This window comes from Scyliorhinus canicula, chromosome 21, assembly GCF_902713615.1.
Source record: "Scyliorhinus canicula chromosome 21, sScyCan1.1, whole genome shotgun sequence".
Taxonomy (NCBI): domain Eukaryota; kingdom Metazoa; phylum Chordata; class Chondrichthyes; order Carcharhiniformes; family Scyliorhinidae; genus Scyliorhinus; species Scyliorhinus canicula.
Genome location: NC_052166.1, coordinates 68,616,042 through 68,633,214, shown reverse-complemented (window position 1 = coordinate 68,633,214; position 17,173 = coordinate 68,616,042). Strand labels below are relative to the sequence as shown.

General features: G+C 49.8%; 2 protein-coding genes and 3 non-coding genes across 5 annotated transcripts; 1 reads left to right on the top strand and 4 right to left on the bottom strand.

The window, feature by feature from the left end:
* Positions 1-209: 209 nt before the first annotated feature.
* rpl7a (ribosomal protein L7a) lies at positions 210-6,555 on the bottom strand. Its single transcript, XM_038781812.1, has 8 exons — positions 6,523-6,555; positions 5,137-5,323; positions 4,150-4,299; positions 3,448-3,588; positions 3,165-3,244; positions 1,207-1,337; positions 699-768; positions 210-378 (listed from the first exon to the last, which is right to left on the bottom strand). The coding sequence occupies exons 1-8, from the start codon at positions 6,553-6,555 to the stop codon at positions 274-276; spliced, it is 897 nt and encodes a 298-aa protein (XP_038637740.1). The 3' UTR covers positions 210-273.
* LOC119955973 lies at positions 836-909 on the bottom strand. The gene has a single exon (XR_005458562.1). It is a non-coding gene; the product is annotated as a small nucleolar RNA SNORD36 (small nucleolar RNA).
* Positions 2,759-2,835, bottom strand: LOC119955972. The gene has a single exon (XR_005458561.1). It is a non-coding gene; the product is annotated as a small nucleolar RNA SNORD36 (small nucleolar RNA).
* LOC119955976 lies at positions 3,669-3,741 on the bottom strand. Its single transcript, XR_005458565.1, has one exon. It is a non-coding gene; the product is annotated as a small nucleolar RNA SNORD24 (small nucleolar RNA).
* Positions 6,556-8,196: 1,641 nt separating the features above from the next.
* Positions 8,197-16,822, top strand: dnlz (DNL-type zinc finger). The gene is made up of 3 exons (XM_038782302.1): positions 8,197-8,473; positions 11,368-11,507; positions 15,413-16,822. Exons 1-3 carry the CDS (start codon positions 8,264-8,266, stop codon positions 15,579-15,581), a joined length of 519 nt encoding a protein of 172 aa, XP_038638230.1. The 5' UTR covers positions 8,197-8,263; the 3' UTR covers positions 15,582-16,822.
* The last annotated feature ends 351 nt before the right edge of the window (positions 16,823-17,173 follow it).

The window sequence follows — 17,173 nt, the reverse complement described above, 5'->3', positions numbered from 1 at the left end:
GGTTGTGGGGGCAAAACCCAGTGACCCAGAATCGAACCTGGGACCGTGGCGCCATGAGGCAGCACTGCGCCACCATGCTGCCCTCATTGTATATAAACATCTGCACTATTCATCAACAACTGTGGGAGCAAGTTGCATATTTCACTACTCAGTTTTACATTGGCTGAGCTGTTTAACCTTGGCATCTCAACTTCAATAATGAGGCAGTATTTTGTTTTAAATACAATTAGTTTTACTTATTTTTTTATATACAACAAGCAGATGGGAAAGACGTTATCCCAGTTTGGTAGCCAGCTCCTTAGCCTTGGCCTTCTCCAGCTTGGCAATTCGAGCCACAGACTTGGGGCCCAGAATTCCACCGCCCCAATGTCGACGGATCTGAAAGAGAGGGAAGAAGGGTTAAGTCACAGCTCGAACCAGGACAACAGTCCCGTGCTCGCCAGGATGTACGGTTTGATCAGCTGACAATTAGGCTGGATTAAAGACATTCAATTCTTGGCAGTTTCACCTATTGGTTCTGCAATTTGGAAACCCCAGTGAGTTGCCATTTAATCAGCCCCCTTATCCCACTCAACTCTAGCAGTTATCTGCCAACCACCCTTAAGCCTTGTATTGACCATTGCTGCAGATCAGCACAGGCCTGACAAAACCACACCCAAACCGCAACACAAAGCTGCCAGAGTTAATGGGAATCATACCTCATCAAACCGCTCGTTGTAGTTAGTCCGCACAGCTTCAATCAACTTAGCCATCGCTCCCTTATCCTCACTGTGGAAAAGAAAGAGAGATGTGGGCACTGTACACACAGGTTGGGGACCAGTGGCTGGGTGAGTGGACTGCTCAGGGTTAAAAAGCTCGTAAATGCCACATGGTCATTCAGGTGAAGAAATTCATACATCATCATTGCAGATCCAGCTCAACCCAACAACAGCCATATCAACAATAATCAGAGAGAGGGTCAAGCCCCATGCATCCCAATAATGGTGATCACTGAGCACTAAGGGGGGCTGAAGTTGGTCCTTGGTGAGAGAGAAGCCCAGGCTGCAATTATTTATCTTGCCACCTGTCAGATCAGGGATTTCCCCACGGTTTAAACAGTTGATGAAACGGAGACAACGCCTCTGACAATGGCACGCCACCTATTTGTGATAGTCTACACCTCCTCCCACCTTCGCCAAGCGTTGAGATTACAAACAGGGTACTCACGGGTTGATCTGGGCCAGGGCAAGGCAGGTGGCAGTCTTTCTGTGCACCAGTCGCCCAAGCCTGGCCTTGCCTTTGACAATGCAATAAGGAACTCCCATCTTCCGGCAGAGCGCAGGCAGGAACACGACCAGCTAAGGGGGCGACATCACAAACAGATCAGCAAAAACTTGCATTTATGTGGCATCTTCTGTGAAAGATTCCACAATGCCTCAAAGCAGCATCAAATATCAAAGTCTAACAGTCGAAAATTATTGGGGTAGGAGACCAAACAGTCAGAGTAAAGATTAACACTAGTCTTAAAAGGAGAAGAGGTAGACAGATGAGAAATGATTTTAGATTTGATTCCAGGGCTTGAACCCAGGCAGCTGACGGTGCGGCTGCTAAAAGGCACAAAGTACTGCACAGACTGGTCAGTAAGGTTATTGGAACAGTAGCCACATGAATATGAATTAGCTGAGTGACAGGAAAGGGAATGCTGAACAGTTTTTCAGACTGGAAGGTTTATAGCGGAGCTCCCCCAGGTTTCTGTGTTACCTGCTCTTCCTGATATTTATTAGTTACCAAAGGGCAGCACAGTGGCACAGTCGTTAGTGCTGCTGCCTCTCAGCGCTTAGGTCGCAGGTTCGATCCCGGCTCTGGGTCACTGTCCGTGAGGAGTTTGCATATTCTCCCCATGTCTGCATGGGCTTCGCCCCCACAACCTAACGACGTGCAGAGTAGGTGGATTGGCCACGCTACAATTGCCCTTTCATTTTGCAAAATGAATTGGGTACTCCAAAATTTAAAATATATATATATATATTAATGACCAAAACTTCAGTGTACAGGGCACAATTTCAAAATGTGCAGATGATCCGAATCTCTGAAGTATTGTGAACCGTGAGGAGGATAATGGAGAATTTCATAAAGGACAAATAAGCAAAGTACTGAGTGCTGGAAATCTGAACTAAAAACACAAAATGCTGGATAAACTCAGCAGGTCTGTGGAGAGAAACAATTAGCATAGAGTCAGAATGACCCATCTACAGTTCTGTATCTTATCCAGCATTTTCGGTTTTATTTCGAAAGGAGAAGATAGGTTGGAGAGCACAGATGAAATTTAAGGCAGGTGTAAAGTGAGTTTGGTAGGAAGAATTCAGATTCATGAGAATGGTTCGTGATGACAGAATCCCTACAGTGCAGGAAGCCATTCGGCCCATTGAGTCTGCACCAACCCTTCAAAAGCACCTACTCCTGCAACCCACCCTAAGGGGCAATTTAGCACAGCCAATCCACCTAACCTGCATATATTTGGACTGTGGGAGGAAACCCACGTAGACACAGGGAGACAGTCACCCAGATGAGGAGTTTATGCGAGATTACAGAAATTGACTAGCAGACAATGGCCTCAAACTATTTTACATCAATTTCAAAGTGAGTTCAACATATCAGCCAGAAGCAGGAGCAACATGTAAACATCTCCAAGCAACTGTGGGGACGGGGCATCTGGGAAGAAAGTGGGGGTTACACATCACAATAAGTCTAGATTCAGTTACAAGGTGCGGCCATGGATGTTGCTCAGGGTTAAAAAGCTCGTTTCTTTGCTCTACATGTTGAGCTTCAGGTGAAGAAATTCAAACATCATCGCAACATCACCCAGACCAGCACCGCTCCGCAGTTATGCCACGGAAACCCCAGTTCAAATACTCAGTTCCATTGACTCTAAAATTCCAGAGAGGTGTAAGAAATAGAATATTCCTGGAGGACCAACAAGGAGATGGGTAATCACCAGCAGGACAGCCAGCTTTTCAGAGCAGGTTCATCCGCCAGAAATATCAATGAAACAGAGCACAAGGCACCTCTATGGGAGATGAGCGCTGCCATCACTCAGTACTGTTGTGGTGAATTAGTCTCAGGGGTTTGGACAGGGCCAGAGCCGCCAAGTCGCTGATAGTCATGTCTCGCCCTTGCCATCTTACCTCAATGGGGTCAACATCATGTGCGACAATCACCAGCTGAGCTTTCTTATTCTCCACCAATGTGGTGACAGTGTTCACACCTACAGAGAGTAGACAGAAAGTCAGCACTCGGTCCTGCTCAATCTTTTGAGCACAAATAAACTTTTGAAACAAGAACATTCTGAAACAGCAGTACTGTGTCTTTGAACCACACGCTGACAGCAAAGAAAATAACTACAAAAGACCCTTTTGTATTTATTGTCAGGGGTTAAATACAAGCAGACAGAATTTCAGAAACCCTCACCTGCTCTGAGAACTGCTGGCCTCTTTGTCGGAGCATCAGCCTTCCCAGCTGCCTTTTGCTGGGCCCGGACAAGCAGCCTCTGCCTCTTCTCCACTTTGGTCTCGGGTCTATACTTGTGGGCCAGTTTGAGGAGCTGGGTCACTGCGAAGAAAAGCAGGCAGTGTTATTGGATACTGCTGGACAACGGGTCTGTCTCACTACAGAAAGAGTGGGGTTCGGAGTGCATCAGCGATCTTGGTGGGTAATTGTCATCCCTTAATCTCAGATAGCAAATATTCAGTTACATCATCTGCAGGCTCCAGAACCCCAAATATTCAACTTTCTCCTTTGGCAAAGCCACAAACACAGGAGACCCCCAAGCCGGTGACAGGAGGCCCCCAAGCCGGTGACAGGAGGCCCCCAAGCCGGTGACAGGAGGCCCCCAAGCCGGTGACAGGAGGCCCCCAAGCCGGTGACAGGAGGCCCCCAAGCCGGTGACAGGAGGCCCCCAAGCCGGTGACAGGAGGCCCCCAAGCCGGTGACAGGAGGCCCCCAAGCTGGTTACAATCTATGCAGTTAACAGGGATAAAGCTCTAATCACACAACACCCCTGGAATGGAACCTCTGGCTCCGAGGTAGTCCGAGACTCCATCCGGGTGAAGTTAGCTGAAATTCCATTCACCCCCCACCCCCGTTCAAATTCCCTTCATCACCATGACCCACCAGTCTGCCTGTCCAAGGCCTGGGTGAACTGGTTAATTGCTGGAGGCACCTTCAGACGCTTGTACAAGATGGCCCTCTGACGTTGAAGTCTGACATACCGTGGCCATTTCACGAATCGAGTCAGGTCCCTCTTGGGCTGGATATCCTGACCTAAAGAATCAGAATAATAAGCATGTTTAGAACATAGAACAGTACAGCACAGAACAGGTCCTTCGGCCCTCAATGTTGTGCCGAGCCATGATCACCCTACTCAAACCCACGTATCCACCCTATACCCGCAACCCAACAACCCCCCCTTAACCTTACTTTTATTAGGACACTACGGGCAATTTAGCATGGCCAATCCACCTAACCCGCACATCTTTGGACTGTGGGAGGAAACCGGAGCACCCGGAAGAAACCCACGCGCACAGGGGGAGGACGTGCAGGCTCCACACAGACAGTGACCCAGCCGGGAATCGAACCTGGGACCCTGGAGCTGTGATGCATTTATGCTAACCACCATGCTACCCTACTGCCCCTTTAGAAGGGAATGTCATACTTTAAGCTCCCAGAGAGCTGCACATACATCATTTTTGTTCATTGTGAACACGTTGTGTGCTGCAGGGCCCCATGGAACTTAACTCCCAGATCTCCATTGAATTAGCCAGTGATAGATGTTTACAGCATGTAAACAGGCCCTCCAGCCCAGCTTGTCCATGCTGCCCAGTTTCTAATCTAGTACCACTTACCCACATTTGCCCCATATCCCTCTATACCCACCCTGCCCATGTAACGGTCTGCTTTTTCAAAGACAAAATTGTACCCTCAACCGCTGTTCCAGATGCTCACCACCCTGTGTGAAGAAATAACCCCTCTGCTCTCTTTTGCATCTCTCCCCTGTCCAAATCTATTATTTTTAAGCAGCAGCCTCAATTCTGAGCCAAACTGTCTTCACTAACACAGCCGCCGAATCAGACGCTGCAGCTTTCACACTGCCCAACTCACCAATCCCAAAGTTTTTCGGTCTCTTCTCAAAGAGAGGGTTGACCACCTTTTTCACCTCATGCTTCCTGACGACGGATGGGGCCGGGGCCACCTTCTTCCCCTTGGCCTTCTTCCCTTTCGGCTGACAACAGGCAAGAAAAACACACAAATTAATGGGCACCGAAAATCTCGCAACACAAACCCCCTCCTCCCACACAGAATCCCCCACCTTCCCTCCAAAACAAGTATACCCCCATCACTCCCCACACCCACCCACCCCAAACAATTCCCAGACCCTCCCCTCACCCCAAACACACATCACCACCCCCCATCCCAATCCCCCTCACACAACCAACCCCAATCCTCTACACGCACAACCCCCCCAAACAATCCCCACCCCCTCCCCCCACCCCAAACACACACCACCCCCTCCCACAATCCCCACCCTATCCCCTCACACAACCAACCCCAATCCTCTTCACGCACAACCCCCCAAACAATCCCCACCCCCTCCCCCTCACCCCAAACACACACCACCCCTCCCCCTATACCCACAACCCACCCACCCCAATACCCCTCACACCCACCCCAATACCCCTCACACAACCAACCCCAATCACACACCCTCCCCAACCCCCTCCAGAAACACACACCCCCACATCGTCTCCCCGCCCAACCCCCACCCACTTCTCTTCAGTCCCCGGCAATGGCGGATCCGGGCCCCCAGTTCTGCCTCCCCTCCCAGGCCGGCCGCGGGACTCCATCGCGCCACAATAGCGGGCTGTGTGGGCGTCCGGGAGAGTGTGGATGGGTGTGGGGAGGGTACGGGGAGCGACAGTGCCGCGGGGAGGGCGGATGGCGGCGGATTGCCGGTGGGGGGATTGCTGCGCGATACCCGGCTCGGACTCACCATGGCGGAGAGAGAGCGCGGTGGCTGCTGGGACGGCCTTATATACCCCGCTGACGTCACCCCGGCATCGCGAGACCTCCAGTTAAAGGGACAGGCCCCCCTTAGCCCTCTGCCAACTCCATCCTGCTCCACACTGCAACACATTAGCAACCCCCTTCTGGGCATTGCTCATGCTTCATTGGCAACTGGCACTGAAATAAAACATACACTGGGGAATGGGTCTGGGAGCAGGCTCGCAGGAGCCTGAGGAGGGCTCTCACCTGGGAAGGGTCTGGCCTGAGGAGGGCTCTCACCTGGTGATGGTCTGGCCTGGGGAGTGCTCTAACCTGGGGAGGGTTCTAATCTAGGAAGGGATCTCAGGCCTGGGGAGGGTTCTGGACCTGGGGACGGCCCTGTCCTTGGGAGGGCTCGGTCCTGGGGAGGGCCCTGTCCTGGGGAGAGGTCTGTCCTGGGGAGGGTTCCGGCATGGCAAGGGTTTGGCCTGGGGAGGATCTGGCCTGGTTCTCTGCTGCTAGTCTTGTACATGTCATGTTTCAACATCTAAATTTGACAATCACATCATGTATTTAGGTTTCCTCCTCTGCTGTTTGCTATTCATCAAGAGTGTAAAAGTCCAATGGGGGGGGGGGGGGGAACAAGAGTGGCAATGTGGTCAGCACTGCAGCTTCACAGCAGCAGGGACCCGGGGTCAATTCCAGCCTTGCATGACTGTCTGGGTGGAGTTTGCACTTTCTCCCAGTGTTCACGTGGGTTTCCTCCGGGTGCTCCACTTTCCTCCCAGATAGTCCAACAATGTACAGCTTTGGTGGATTGGCCATGATCATAGAACATATAGATAGAACAGTACAGCACAGAACAGGCCCTTCGGCCCTCGATGTTGTGCCGAGCCATGATCACCCTACTCAAACCCACGTATCCACCCTATACCCGTAACCCAACAACCCCCCCCCCCCCCCCTTAACCTTACATTTTAGGACACTACGGGCAATTTAGCATGGCCAATCCACCTAACCCGCACATCTTTGGACTGTGGGAGGAAACCGGAGCACCCGGAGGAAACCCACGCACACACGGGGAGGACGTGCAGACTCCACACAGACAGTGACCCAGCCGGGAATCGAACCTGGGACCCTGGAGCTGTGAAGCATTTATGCTAACCACCATGCTACCGCGCTGCCCTATGTGGGGTAGGGGGTTAATGTAGAGGATCAATGTGGGGTGGGGGGGTTACAGAGATATGCCAGGGAGTGCACCTAGGTAGGGTGCTCTTTCAGAGGGTCAGTGCTGACTCGATGCGCCAATTGACCTCCTTCTACACTATAGAGATTCTATGGTACAGTCCTCTGCCCAACGATCTTCAGCTGTTCCAACAAGGACCTTCCTAAGGGGCCATGATGTGGAGATGCCGGCGCTGGACTGGCGTGGGCACAGTAAGAAGTCTCACAACGCCAGGTTCAAGCCCAACATTATTTGAAATCACAAGTTGAACTTGAACCTGGTGTTGTGAGACTTCTTATTGTTCCTAAGGAGTGGAATATTCGCTGATGACTGCATGATGTTCAGCACTGTTCACAAGCCGTTGGATACTGAAGCAGTGCATGTCCAAATGCAGCAAGACCCATGCATTTTTCTGCTCTTCCTCATGTATTACCTTTGTTTGGCCCTTGTTCCGCACTGTAACCAATCATTGTTTGTTGAAGTACTGTTTGTCGATGTACTCTGGCGATTATTCTTTTGTCTATGTACGGACTGCGTCCGTTCCCTTGGCCACAGTAAAATACATTTCAGTACATGTGGCAATCAATCAAGGCTTGGGCTGATCAGTGGCAAGTAGCATTCGTGCTTTTGCTGCTTCCTGCACTCATACAATGCCACAGTGCAGAAGGAGACCCTTCGGCCCATTAGGTTTGCACCAACCCCCTGAGAGAGCCCACTGTCGAGGCTCCGTAACCCAAACCCTGTAACCCTAGCTAATCCGCACAGCATGTCTCCCCTTTGTTCTGTATTTGATGCTCTAAAAACAAAGAGCCTCAAACATTTTCTTCTCAATTAAACGTTTCAATTTCCACATGTTTCAATCAGTCTGACAGCACAGGAAGCGGCCATTCGGCCCAAACCCCTCCTACTAGCCGAGGGGCAGGACGGAAGTGACGCGCTGACGCCGCGAGCCCGGAAGTGCGGGCCTGGCGGGAAAGCTGCCGTTGCCATGGGGCCCGCGCCGCGGCCTAGCTGACAGCCATGAGCCTGGGCCTCGCGTTCTGCCGCTGGGGGAGAGCCGCGGCTCCCCTGCCCCGCCTCCTGGGGGCGGCCCGGAGCCGGGGGCTGCTCGCCAGCCGCAGATTGCTGGCTCCAGGCGGCGGCTCCCTGCTCACGGCCACGGGGCTGAGGACCGCGACCCGCCTGCCGCACGCCGCCGACACCCACTACCGGCTGGTGTACACCTGTAAGGTGAGGCCCCGGCTCCGGGCCCGGCTCCCTCCCGCTTCACAGTGATCCACTCAGTCACTCACACAGCAGCCATTAACATTAAACCAGAGCCTCAGTACTGAGGGAGTGCTGCACTGTCAGAGGGTCAGTACTGAGGGAGTGCTGCACTGTGGGAGGGTCAGTACTGAGGGAGTGCCGCACTGTCAGAGGGTCAGTACTGAGGGAGTGCTGCACTGTCAGAGGGTCAGTACTGAGGGAGTGCCGCACTGTCAGAGGGTCAGTACTGAGGGAGTGCCGCACTGTCAGAGGGTCAGTACTGAGGGAGTGCTGCACTGTCAGAGGGTCAGTACTGAGGGAGTGCTGCACTGTCAGAGGGTCAGTACTGAGGGAGTGCCGCACTGTCAGAGGGTCAGTACTGAGGGAGTGCCGCACTGTCAGAGGGTCAGTACTGAGGGAGTGCTGCACTGTCAGAGGGTCAGTACTGAGGGAGTGCCGCACTGTCAGAGGGTCAGTACTGAGGGAGTGCTGCACTGTCAGAGGGTCAGTACTGAGGGAGTGCTGCACTATCAGAGGGTCAGTACTGAGGGAGTGCCGCACTGTCAGAGGGACAGTACTGAGGGAGTGCCGCACTGTCAGAGGGTCAGTACTGAGGGAGTGCCGCACTGTCAGAGGGTCAGTACTGAGGGAGTGCCGCACTGTCAGAGGGTCAGTACTGAGGGAGTGCCGCACTGTCAGAGGGTCAGTACTGAGGGAGTGCCGCACTGTCAGAGGGTCAGTACTGAGGGAATGCCGCACTGTCAGAGGGTCAGTACTGAGGGAGTGCTGCACTGTCAGAGGGTCAGTACTGAGGGAGTGCCGCACTGTCAGAGGGTCAGTACTGAGGGAGCGCCGCACTGTCAGAGGGTCAGTACTGAGGGAGTGCTGCACTGTCAGAGGGTCAGTACTGAGGGAGTGCTGTACTGTCAGAGGGTCAGTACTGAGGGAGCGCCGCACTGTCAGAGGGTCAGTACTGAGGGAGTGCTGCACTGTCAGAGGGTCAGTACTGAGGGAGTGCTGCACTGTCAGAGGGTCAGTACTGAGGGAGTGCTGCACTGTGGGAGGGTCAGTACTGAGGGAGTGCCGCACTGTCAGAGGGTCAGTACTGAGGGAGTGCTGCACTGTCAGAGGGTCAGTACTGAGGGAGTGCCGCACTGTCAGAGGGTCAGTACTGAGGGAGTGCTGCACTGTCAGAGGGTCAGTACTGAGGGAGTGCTGCACTGTCAGAGGGTCAGTACTGAGGGTCAGTTGCCGCACTGTCAGAGGGTCAGTACTGAGGGAGTGCCGCACTGTCAGAGGGTCAGTACTGAGGGAGTTGCTGCACTGTCAGAGGGCAGTACTGAGGCGAGTGCCTGCCACTATCAGAGGGTCAGTACTGAGGGAGTGCCGCACTGTCAGAGGGACAGTACTGAGGAGTGCCGCCACTGTCAGAGGGTCAGTACTGAGGGATGTGCCGCACTGTCAGAGGGTCAGTACTGAGGGAATGCCGCACTGTCAGAGGGTCAGTACTGAGGGAGTGCTGCACTGTCAGAGGGTCAGTACTGAGTGGAGTGCCGCACTGTCAAGAGGGTCAGTACTGAGGGCGAGCGCCGCACTGTCAGAGGGTCAGTACCTGAGGGAGTGCTGCACTGTCAGAGGGTCAGTACTGAGGGATTGCTGTACTGTCAGAGGGTCAGTACTGAGGGAGCGCCGCCACTGTCAGAGGGTCAGTACTGAGGAGTGCCGCACTGTCAGCGGGTCAGTACTGAGGGAGTGCTGCACTGTCAGAGGGTCAGTACTGAGGGAGTGCTGCACTGTCAGAGGGTCAGTACTGAGGGGAGTGCCGCCACTGTCAGAGGGTCAGTACTGAGGGAGTGCCGTCACTGTCAGAGGGTCAGTACTGAGGGAGTTCCGCACTGTCAGAGGGTCAGTACTGAGGGAGTGCCGCACTGTCAGACGGTCAGTACTGAGGGAGTGCTGCACTGTCAGACGGTCAGTACTGAGGGAGTGCTGCACTGTCAAAGGGTCAGTACTGAGGGAGTGCTGCATTGTCAGAGGGTCAGTACTGAGGGAGTGCCGCACTGTCAGAGGGTCAGTACTGAGGGAGCGCCGCACTGTCAGAGGGTTGGTAATGAGGGAGTGCCGCACTGTCAGAGGGTCAGTACTGAGGGAGTGCTGCACTGTCAGAGGGTCAGTACTGAGGGAGTGCCGCACTGTCAGAGGGTCAGTACTGAGGGAGTGCTGCACTGTCAGAGGGTCAGTACTGAGGGAGTGCCGCACTGTCAGAGGGTCAGTACTGAGGGAGTACAGCATTGTCGAAGAACAAACCCATGGTCATTGTTGTGACTGTCAGAGGCTGTAGAGCTGTTTGCAGCTTCTTGTCTGTGCTGACGGGGTAGGCGTGGTGCCAGACACCAGAATAAAAATAGAAAATATGCAGAAAGGCTGACTATAAGCAGGCAGGAAGACAATGCAAGCTGACACATAGCCATTCGGATAGGTACATGGATTATGGTAGAATAATGGAGTGTAGATTAATTTGTTCTTAAGGGCAGCACGGTAGCATTGTGGATAGCACAATTGCTTCACAGCTCCAGGGTCCCAGGTTCGATTCCCGGCTTGGGTCACTGTCTGTGTGGAGTCTGCATATCCTTCCCGTGTCTGCGTGGGTTTCCTCCGGGCGCTCTGGTTTCCTCCCACAGTCCAAAGATGTGCAGGTTGGGTGGATTGGCCATGCTAAATTGCCCTTAGTGTCCAAAATTCTATGATTAACCTAGGACAAAAGTTCGACACAACATCGTGGCCGAAGTGCCTGTTCTGTGCTGTATTTCTCTATTCTATTCTATTCTATTCTATTCTATTCCATTACTGTACAAACAAACATTTGGTCTTTTTTTCAGGTGTGCCAAGTAAGATCTGCAAAGAAAATCTCAAAACTTGCCTATCATAATGGAGTGGTCATTGTAAAGTGTCCTGGGTGCAGCAATCACCACATCATAGCAGACAATTTGGGATGGTTTTCAGACCTTGATGGAAAAAAGTAAGCATCGTTTAACGCTGTGTGTTTGGATTTGGATTTATTGTTCTGTGTACCGAGGTACCGTGAAAAGTATGGTTCTGCATACAGTCCAGGCTGATTGTTCCATACATGAAATAACAAAAGATACATACAATAAATACACATTGTAACTACATATACACAGACATCGGGTGAAGCATACAGGAGTGGCGTACTACTCAGTAGAGAAGATGTGTGGAGAGATCAGTTCAGTCTATAAGAGGGTCATTCAGGAGTCTGGTAACAGGGTTAGCAGCTGTTTCTAAATCTGTTAATGCGTGTTCTCAGACTTTTGTATCTCCTGCCCGATGGAAGAGAGAATAACCCGGGTGGGAGGGTTCTTTGATTATTCTGCCCACTTTCGCAAAGCAGTGGGACGTGTAGACAAGGGCTGGGCTGTGTTCACGACTCTGTAGATTCTTACGGTGCTGCGCCGAGCAGTTGCAATACCAGGTTGTGACGCAGCCAGATAGGATGCTTTCTATAGTGCATCTGTAAAAATTGTTAAGAATCAACGTGGACATGCCAAATTTCCTTAGTTTCCTGAGGAATTACAGGCCCTGTTGTGCTTTCTTGGTCGTAGCATCAACATCGGTGGACCAGGGCAGATTGTTGGTGATGTGTACACCTAGGAATTTGAAACTGTCAACCATCTCCACCTCGGCCCCGTTGACGCAGACAGAGGTGTGTACAGTACTTTGCTTCCTGAAGTCGATGACCAGCTCTTTAATTTTGCTGACATTGAGGGAGAGATTATTGTCGTTACACCACTCCACTAGGTTCTCCATCTCCCTCCTGTACTCTGACTCATTGTTGTTTGAGATTTGAGCCATTACAGTGTTGGATTCAGCAAATTTGTTGATTGGAGTTGCAGCCGGATTTTGCCACACAATCGTGTGTTTCGGGAGTATAGTAAGGGGCTAAGTACGCAGCCTTGCAGGCCCGGGTATTGAGGACTATCGTGGAGGAGGTGTTGTTATTTATCCTTACTGATTGTGGTTTATGGGTCAGGAAGTCGAGGATCCAATTGCAGAAGGATGAGCCAAGTCCTAGGTTTTGGAGTTTTGATATGAGCTTAGCTGGGATTATGGTGTAGAAGGCAGAACTGTAGTCAATGAATAGGAGTCTGACATAGGAGTCCTTGTTGTTGAGATGCTCCAGGGTTGAGTGTAGGGCCAGGGAGATAGCATCTGCTGTGGACCGGTTGTGGCAGTGTGCAAATTGCAGTGGATCAAGGCATTCTGGGAGTATGTGACCAATCTCTCAAAGCACTTCATAATGATCAATGTCAAGGCCACTGGACGGTCGTCGTTCAGGCACTTTGCCTGGTTCTTCTTTGGAACCGGTATGATCCAATTGGCTCAATTCTATTTAACTGACGATAACCTCAGATTTTTCCTGGGACTCTCGGCCTGCTGAATGAAATTACCCACTTTGAACAACCCCCCCACCAATGCCCAATTCAGCATTCTGTAACCCCTCTGGGCCCTAGAACCCTCCGTATCTCTGTAATGTTATCCTACCTCTGCAACCCTATTATGTAACCTCCTCAAGCCCTGAAAACCCCCCCTTTCTCTGTAACTTACTCCAGCCCCACATCCCTCCGAGATCTCTGTGTTCCATCAGTTGTGGCCTTTTGAGCATCCCCAGTTTTAATCGCTCCACCATTGGTGGCTGTACCTTTGTCAACTAAGGCCTTAAGCTCCTGAATTCCCCTCATAAACCTCTACCTCTCTCTGAATCCTCTTTCTTCCTTGAAGACACTCCTTAAAACTTACCAGTTTGACCAAACGTTTCGTCACCGGATCTAATATCTCTTCAGTTGTCTCAGTCTGATGTCACTCCTGTGAAGCACGTTGGCAGATCTTTACTACATTAGATGCACATGTAACTACAAGTTTGTATTTGATGTAGCCTCCAAAGATCAAACTCCTAATCCAGTCTCCAGTGTGGAAATAACCTCCTCCAGTCTCTAAGTAATGAAAACAGTCATGGAGACCATGAAGTAGCCAGATCATTTTTCTTCAATTTAGATGGTACGAGGGAGATTCCCCTCAAGGGATAAAAATAACTAAAATAACTAGTTGATTTCTATCACACAGCCCACAGGCACTTCAGTGAATTGTCAAAACCCCCTGGGCTGGTGTGTGGTCAATTCCAGCCCCACTTGACCCAGAGTCGCAACACAAGTGAAAGTCTTTTATGGGGTTCAAGCTTTTGCTTCGATGCTTCTTCCTTCTGAGCTTGAGATGGTTTTCTGTGACAAGGCTGACTACTGTCTTTGTAGATTCAAGATCATTTCAACTATACAGTAAAGATGTGCCAGGCACTCACTGGTTTTAGAACAATAAAACCGTTCTTTACTTCAACAGAGAGAAAGTTCCTTCTTTGTTCAAGGTCTAATCACTCCTGACCAGCTTTCCCAGAAGCATCCCGCAGGAACTAATTACTGTCTGTTATCAGCCAGAACACTGACCCTGGCCAACGCACAGGTGGCCAGCCAGTCGATCGAACCAAATTCCTCCAAAGTTGGTTCTTAAGATTCCCTCGGCGCCAACGAGTCTGTATTCCCCTCTCCAAAAACAAATCCTGGAACACAGTGTCCTGACTAGCCGGCTGCCTCGGCCGAAGTCCGTTGTCTAAAGGTGCATTCCGATTTTGAGTCCACGGACCAAAAATAATAAAATTAAACAAGAGGAATGGGAAGAAAGGGAAATCAAAAGGAAGGACTCGAACAGAATCCTGGGAAAAATTACTGCAAGCAAGCCAGAGATATGTTCTGAGGCAGCCCAAATGACTAAAACAAAGTGATGACCCGGAGCGTGTACTGTTCCCCCAGTCCTTGTGACTTGATGTGATATGCCAGGGGAAAAGCTCACCTCTGCATTTAGTTAGAAACTGGAAGCTGGATTGATAACCAGAGGACACTATTCATGACCATTTGCACAAGAAACGAGAGGAAGTGGGAGCATTTTGTCCATGGAAAGTTGTGACCTAGAATGAGCTGTCTGAAAGAGCGGTGGAAGCAGAGTCCAAAGAAACTTTTAAATGGGAATTGGATAAATATTGAAGGGGAAAAATTAGCACCGTGAAAAAATGAATTGGGAAGAATGGGACTAACTGAATATTCTTTCAAAATGCTAGAACAGTCATTGTGTGCTGAATAGCCTATTTCTGTGTTCTATCAATCTATGAACTATTGTTCAACTATTCCATAATAAATTCCCATGTCTACATTCATTACAGTAAGAAGTCTTACAACACCAGGTTAAAGTCTAACAGGTTTGTTTCAAACACGAGCTTTCGGAGCACTGCTCCTGCATTCACCTGAGGAAGGAGCTGCGCTCCGAAAGCTCGTGTTTGAAACAAACCTGTTGGACTTTAACCTGGTGTTGTAAGACTTCTTACTGTGCTCACTCACCCCAGTCCAACGCCGGCATCTCCACATCATACATTCATTATGTAAACTACCTGTGTAAAGATGTCACACTGTGATTATGCCCTCCTACCTGTGGTGGCACTGCAGAGCCTCATTTTATGTCTCCCAGTTCCCCAGTCTGTATTGCAGGGAATCACCCCAACTTCGCAAAAACTCTGCCTCCTTAATTGCTGTCAGTTTTACCACTTATATTTATATACCACTTATGTATCGATACATTTTATTAAAAGTAATACATTAAAGTGAGCACAGGAAATATCACTTTACAACGGAGTCTGAATTCTGCCTGCATACCTTAGCCCAATTAACCCTAGCTCTCCAACCCCGTTTCCCTGAAGGCGACACTTGCTCTCGGACACCATCTGTGCATCTCGTATTTATAAAATGTGTTCAAGTTTATAAAGTGTTTTTCTAAGCTTAAATCTATCCTTCTCATTGGTGTCATCAGGAACATTGAAGAAATATTGGCTGCAAGAGGTGAGAAGGTTCAACGTGTGATTGGTGAAGACTCGCTGGAAATTACCACAGAGGGAATTATACGTGACAAACCTGGAGAGTTATCTGAGGAGAACAATTCTAAAGACGTCCTGGGCTCCAAAGATCAACCTAAATCCTAATCCTGCCTCTAACATGGAAGATCTAAGTAATGAGAACATTTATGGTGACCATGGAGCAGCCAGAACATTTTTCTTCCACCAAAAGGATAAAAACTATATAAATAATTTAAATAACTGGAGTTGATTTCTATCACACACAGCCCACAGGTATTTATTTCATTGAAAGACACCTGTTATCGGGGCAGCACGGTGACGCAGTGGTTAGCACTGCTGCCTCACGGCGCCGAGGACCCGGGTTTGATCCTGGCTCCGGGTCACTGTCCGTGTGGAGTTTGCACATTCTCCCCGTGTCTGCGTGGATCCCATCCCCATAATCGAAAAAGATGTGCAGGCTAGGTGGATTGACCACGCTAAATTGCCCCATAACTGGGGGAAAAAATGAATTAGGTACTCTAAATTTAAAAAATAAATACAGACACCTGTTCGCAAAGCCAATTGAGGGCAGGATATTGGGGAGTCAATCTACCTGTGAACCAGTTCTGTAAATTACTCAACAGGATGAAGGAATTGAACCAGAATAGATCAGAGGGGAATTAATTTTATCCAAAGGTGCAACTGTTTCTAAAAGAAGGAATTCCAAAGCTTGTCTCCTAATGCTGCATATTTACACAGTGAGCACACAGGCACTATCAGATGCTGGGTTATATCACAAACCGTGAAAGCCTTAAAACAAAGCACTACTGTTATATCGTGCTGACTCAGATAAGGCTGTGAGTCTCTGATGCTGACTGAGTCTTGCTGTACTCAACATCAACCTGCATTTCTGTAGCCCCTTTAAAACAGTAAAGTATCCTTTGGTGCTTCATGGAAAGGTTATCGACCCTAAGCCATAGAGTGAGATATTAGAACAGGCGACCAAAAACCTGATCAAAGCGGTTGGTTTTAAAGAGTGTCTTTCGGGAAGAAAGAGAGGTGGAGAGATTTAAGGAAGGAATTCTGGAGCTTAGGGTCTTGACAACTAAAAGCACCAATGGTGGAATTATTAAAATCAGCGACGCGCACAAGGGTTGAATTGGAGGGCAGATATCGTGGAAAATTGTAGAGTCGGAGATGGTCACAGAAGGAGGAAGAGGTGAGGACATTGACAGATTTGAACACAAGGATAATGAAGACCACTTCTGAAAACTCTCTGTGATTACCGTGTCGAGTTAGGATAAAACAGCACAAAATACAAATTTGTGTTGTCATTCACTTGATCTCTGATAAGATGGGAATTAAATGCTCTCCAACCAACATTGGAATTAGGCTGTTGAATTAATATTGTCTTAATATGATTCTAATTACTAAATGTGGATCTGGCATGAAAATCCAAATCTCTGATATGTTTCCTATATCAGCTGTGTGCACCTTCATATTGCGCTTGTCCAGTGATCTATGCATAACGGAATACGTTGAGGTGCCGCTATTTACATTTCCAGCCTTATCTCTCCTCATCTCCCCTCAGTTATTTTGCCATTCACCATGAATCCGTATCCTCTGGTTTCTGACCCTCCTATCATTGCCAACAGATTCTCTATTTCCTTCATTGAAATTCTGCCTCTATTTTTCCCTTAACCTTCTCTGCTCTACGGAGAACAACTCCAGCTCCAGTC

What these genes read in the sequence shown, in the direction of transcription:
- rpl7a (XM_038781812.1), bottom strand. Translation starts at nt 6,555, where the DNA reads ATGACATGTACAAGACTAGCAGCAGAGAACCAG. An exon ending in GCCAGCAGTTCTCAGAGCAG is followed by an intron (nt 3,245 to 3,447) that starts GTGAGGGTTTCT and finishes TACTCTCTGTAG; the next exon opens with GTGTGAACACTGTCACCACA. An exon ending in GCCCTGGCCCAGATCAACCC is followed by an intron (nt 769 to 1,206) that starts GTGAGTACCCTG and finishes TCTTTTCCACAG; the next exon opens with TGAGGATAAGGGAGCGATGG.
- dnlz (XM_038782302.1), top strand. Translation starts at nt 8,264, where the DNA reads ATGAGCCTGGGCCTCGCGTTCTGCCGCTGGGGGAGAGCCGCGGCTCCC. An exon ending in GGCTGGTGTACACCTGTAAG is followed by an intron (nt 8,474 to 11,367) that starts GTGAGGCCCCGG and finishes TCTTTTTTTCAG; the next exon opens with GTGTGCCAAGTAAGATCTGC. An exon ending in TCAGACCTTGATGGAAAAAA is followed by an intron (nt 11,508 to 15,412) that starts GTAAGCATCGTT and finishes TGGTGTCATCAG; the next exon opens with GAACATTGAAGAAATATTGG.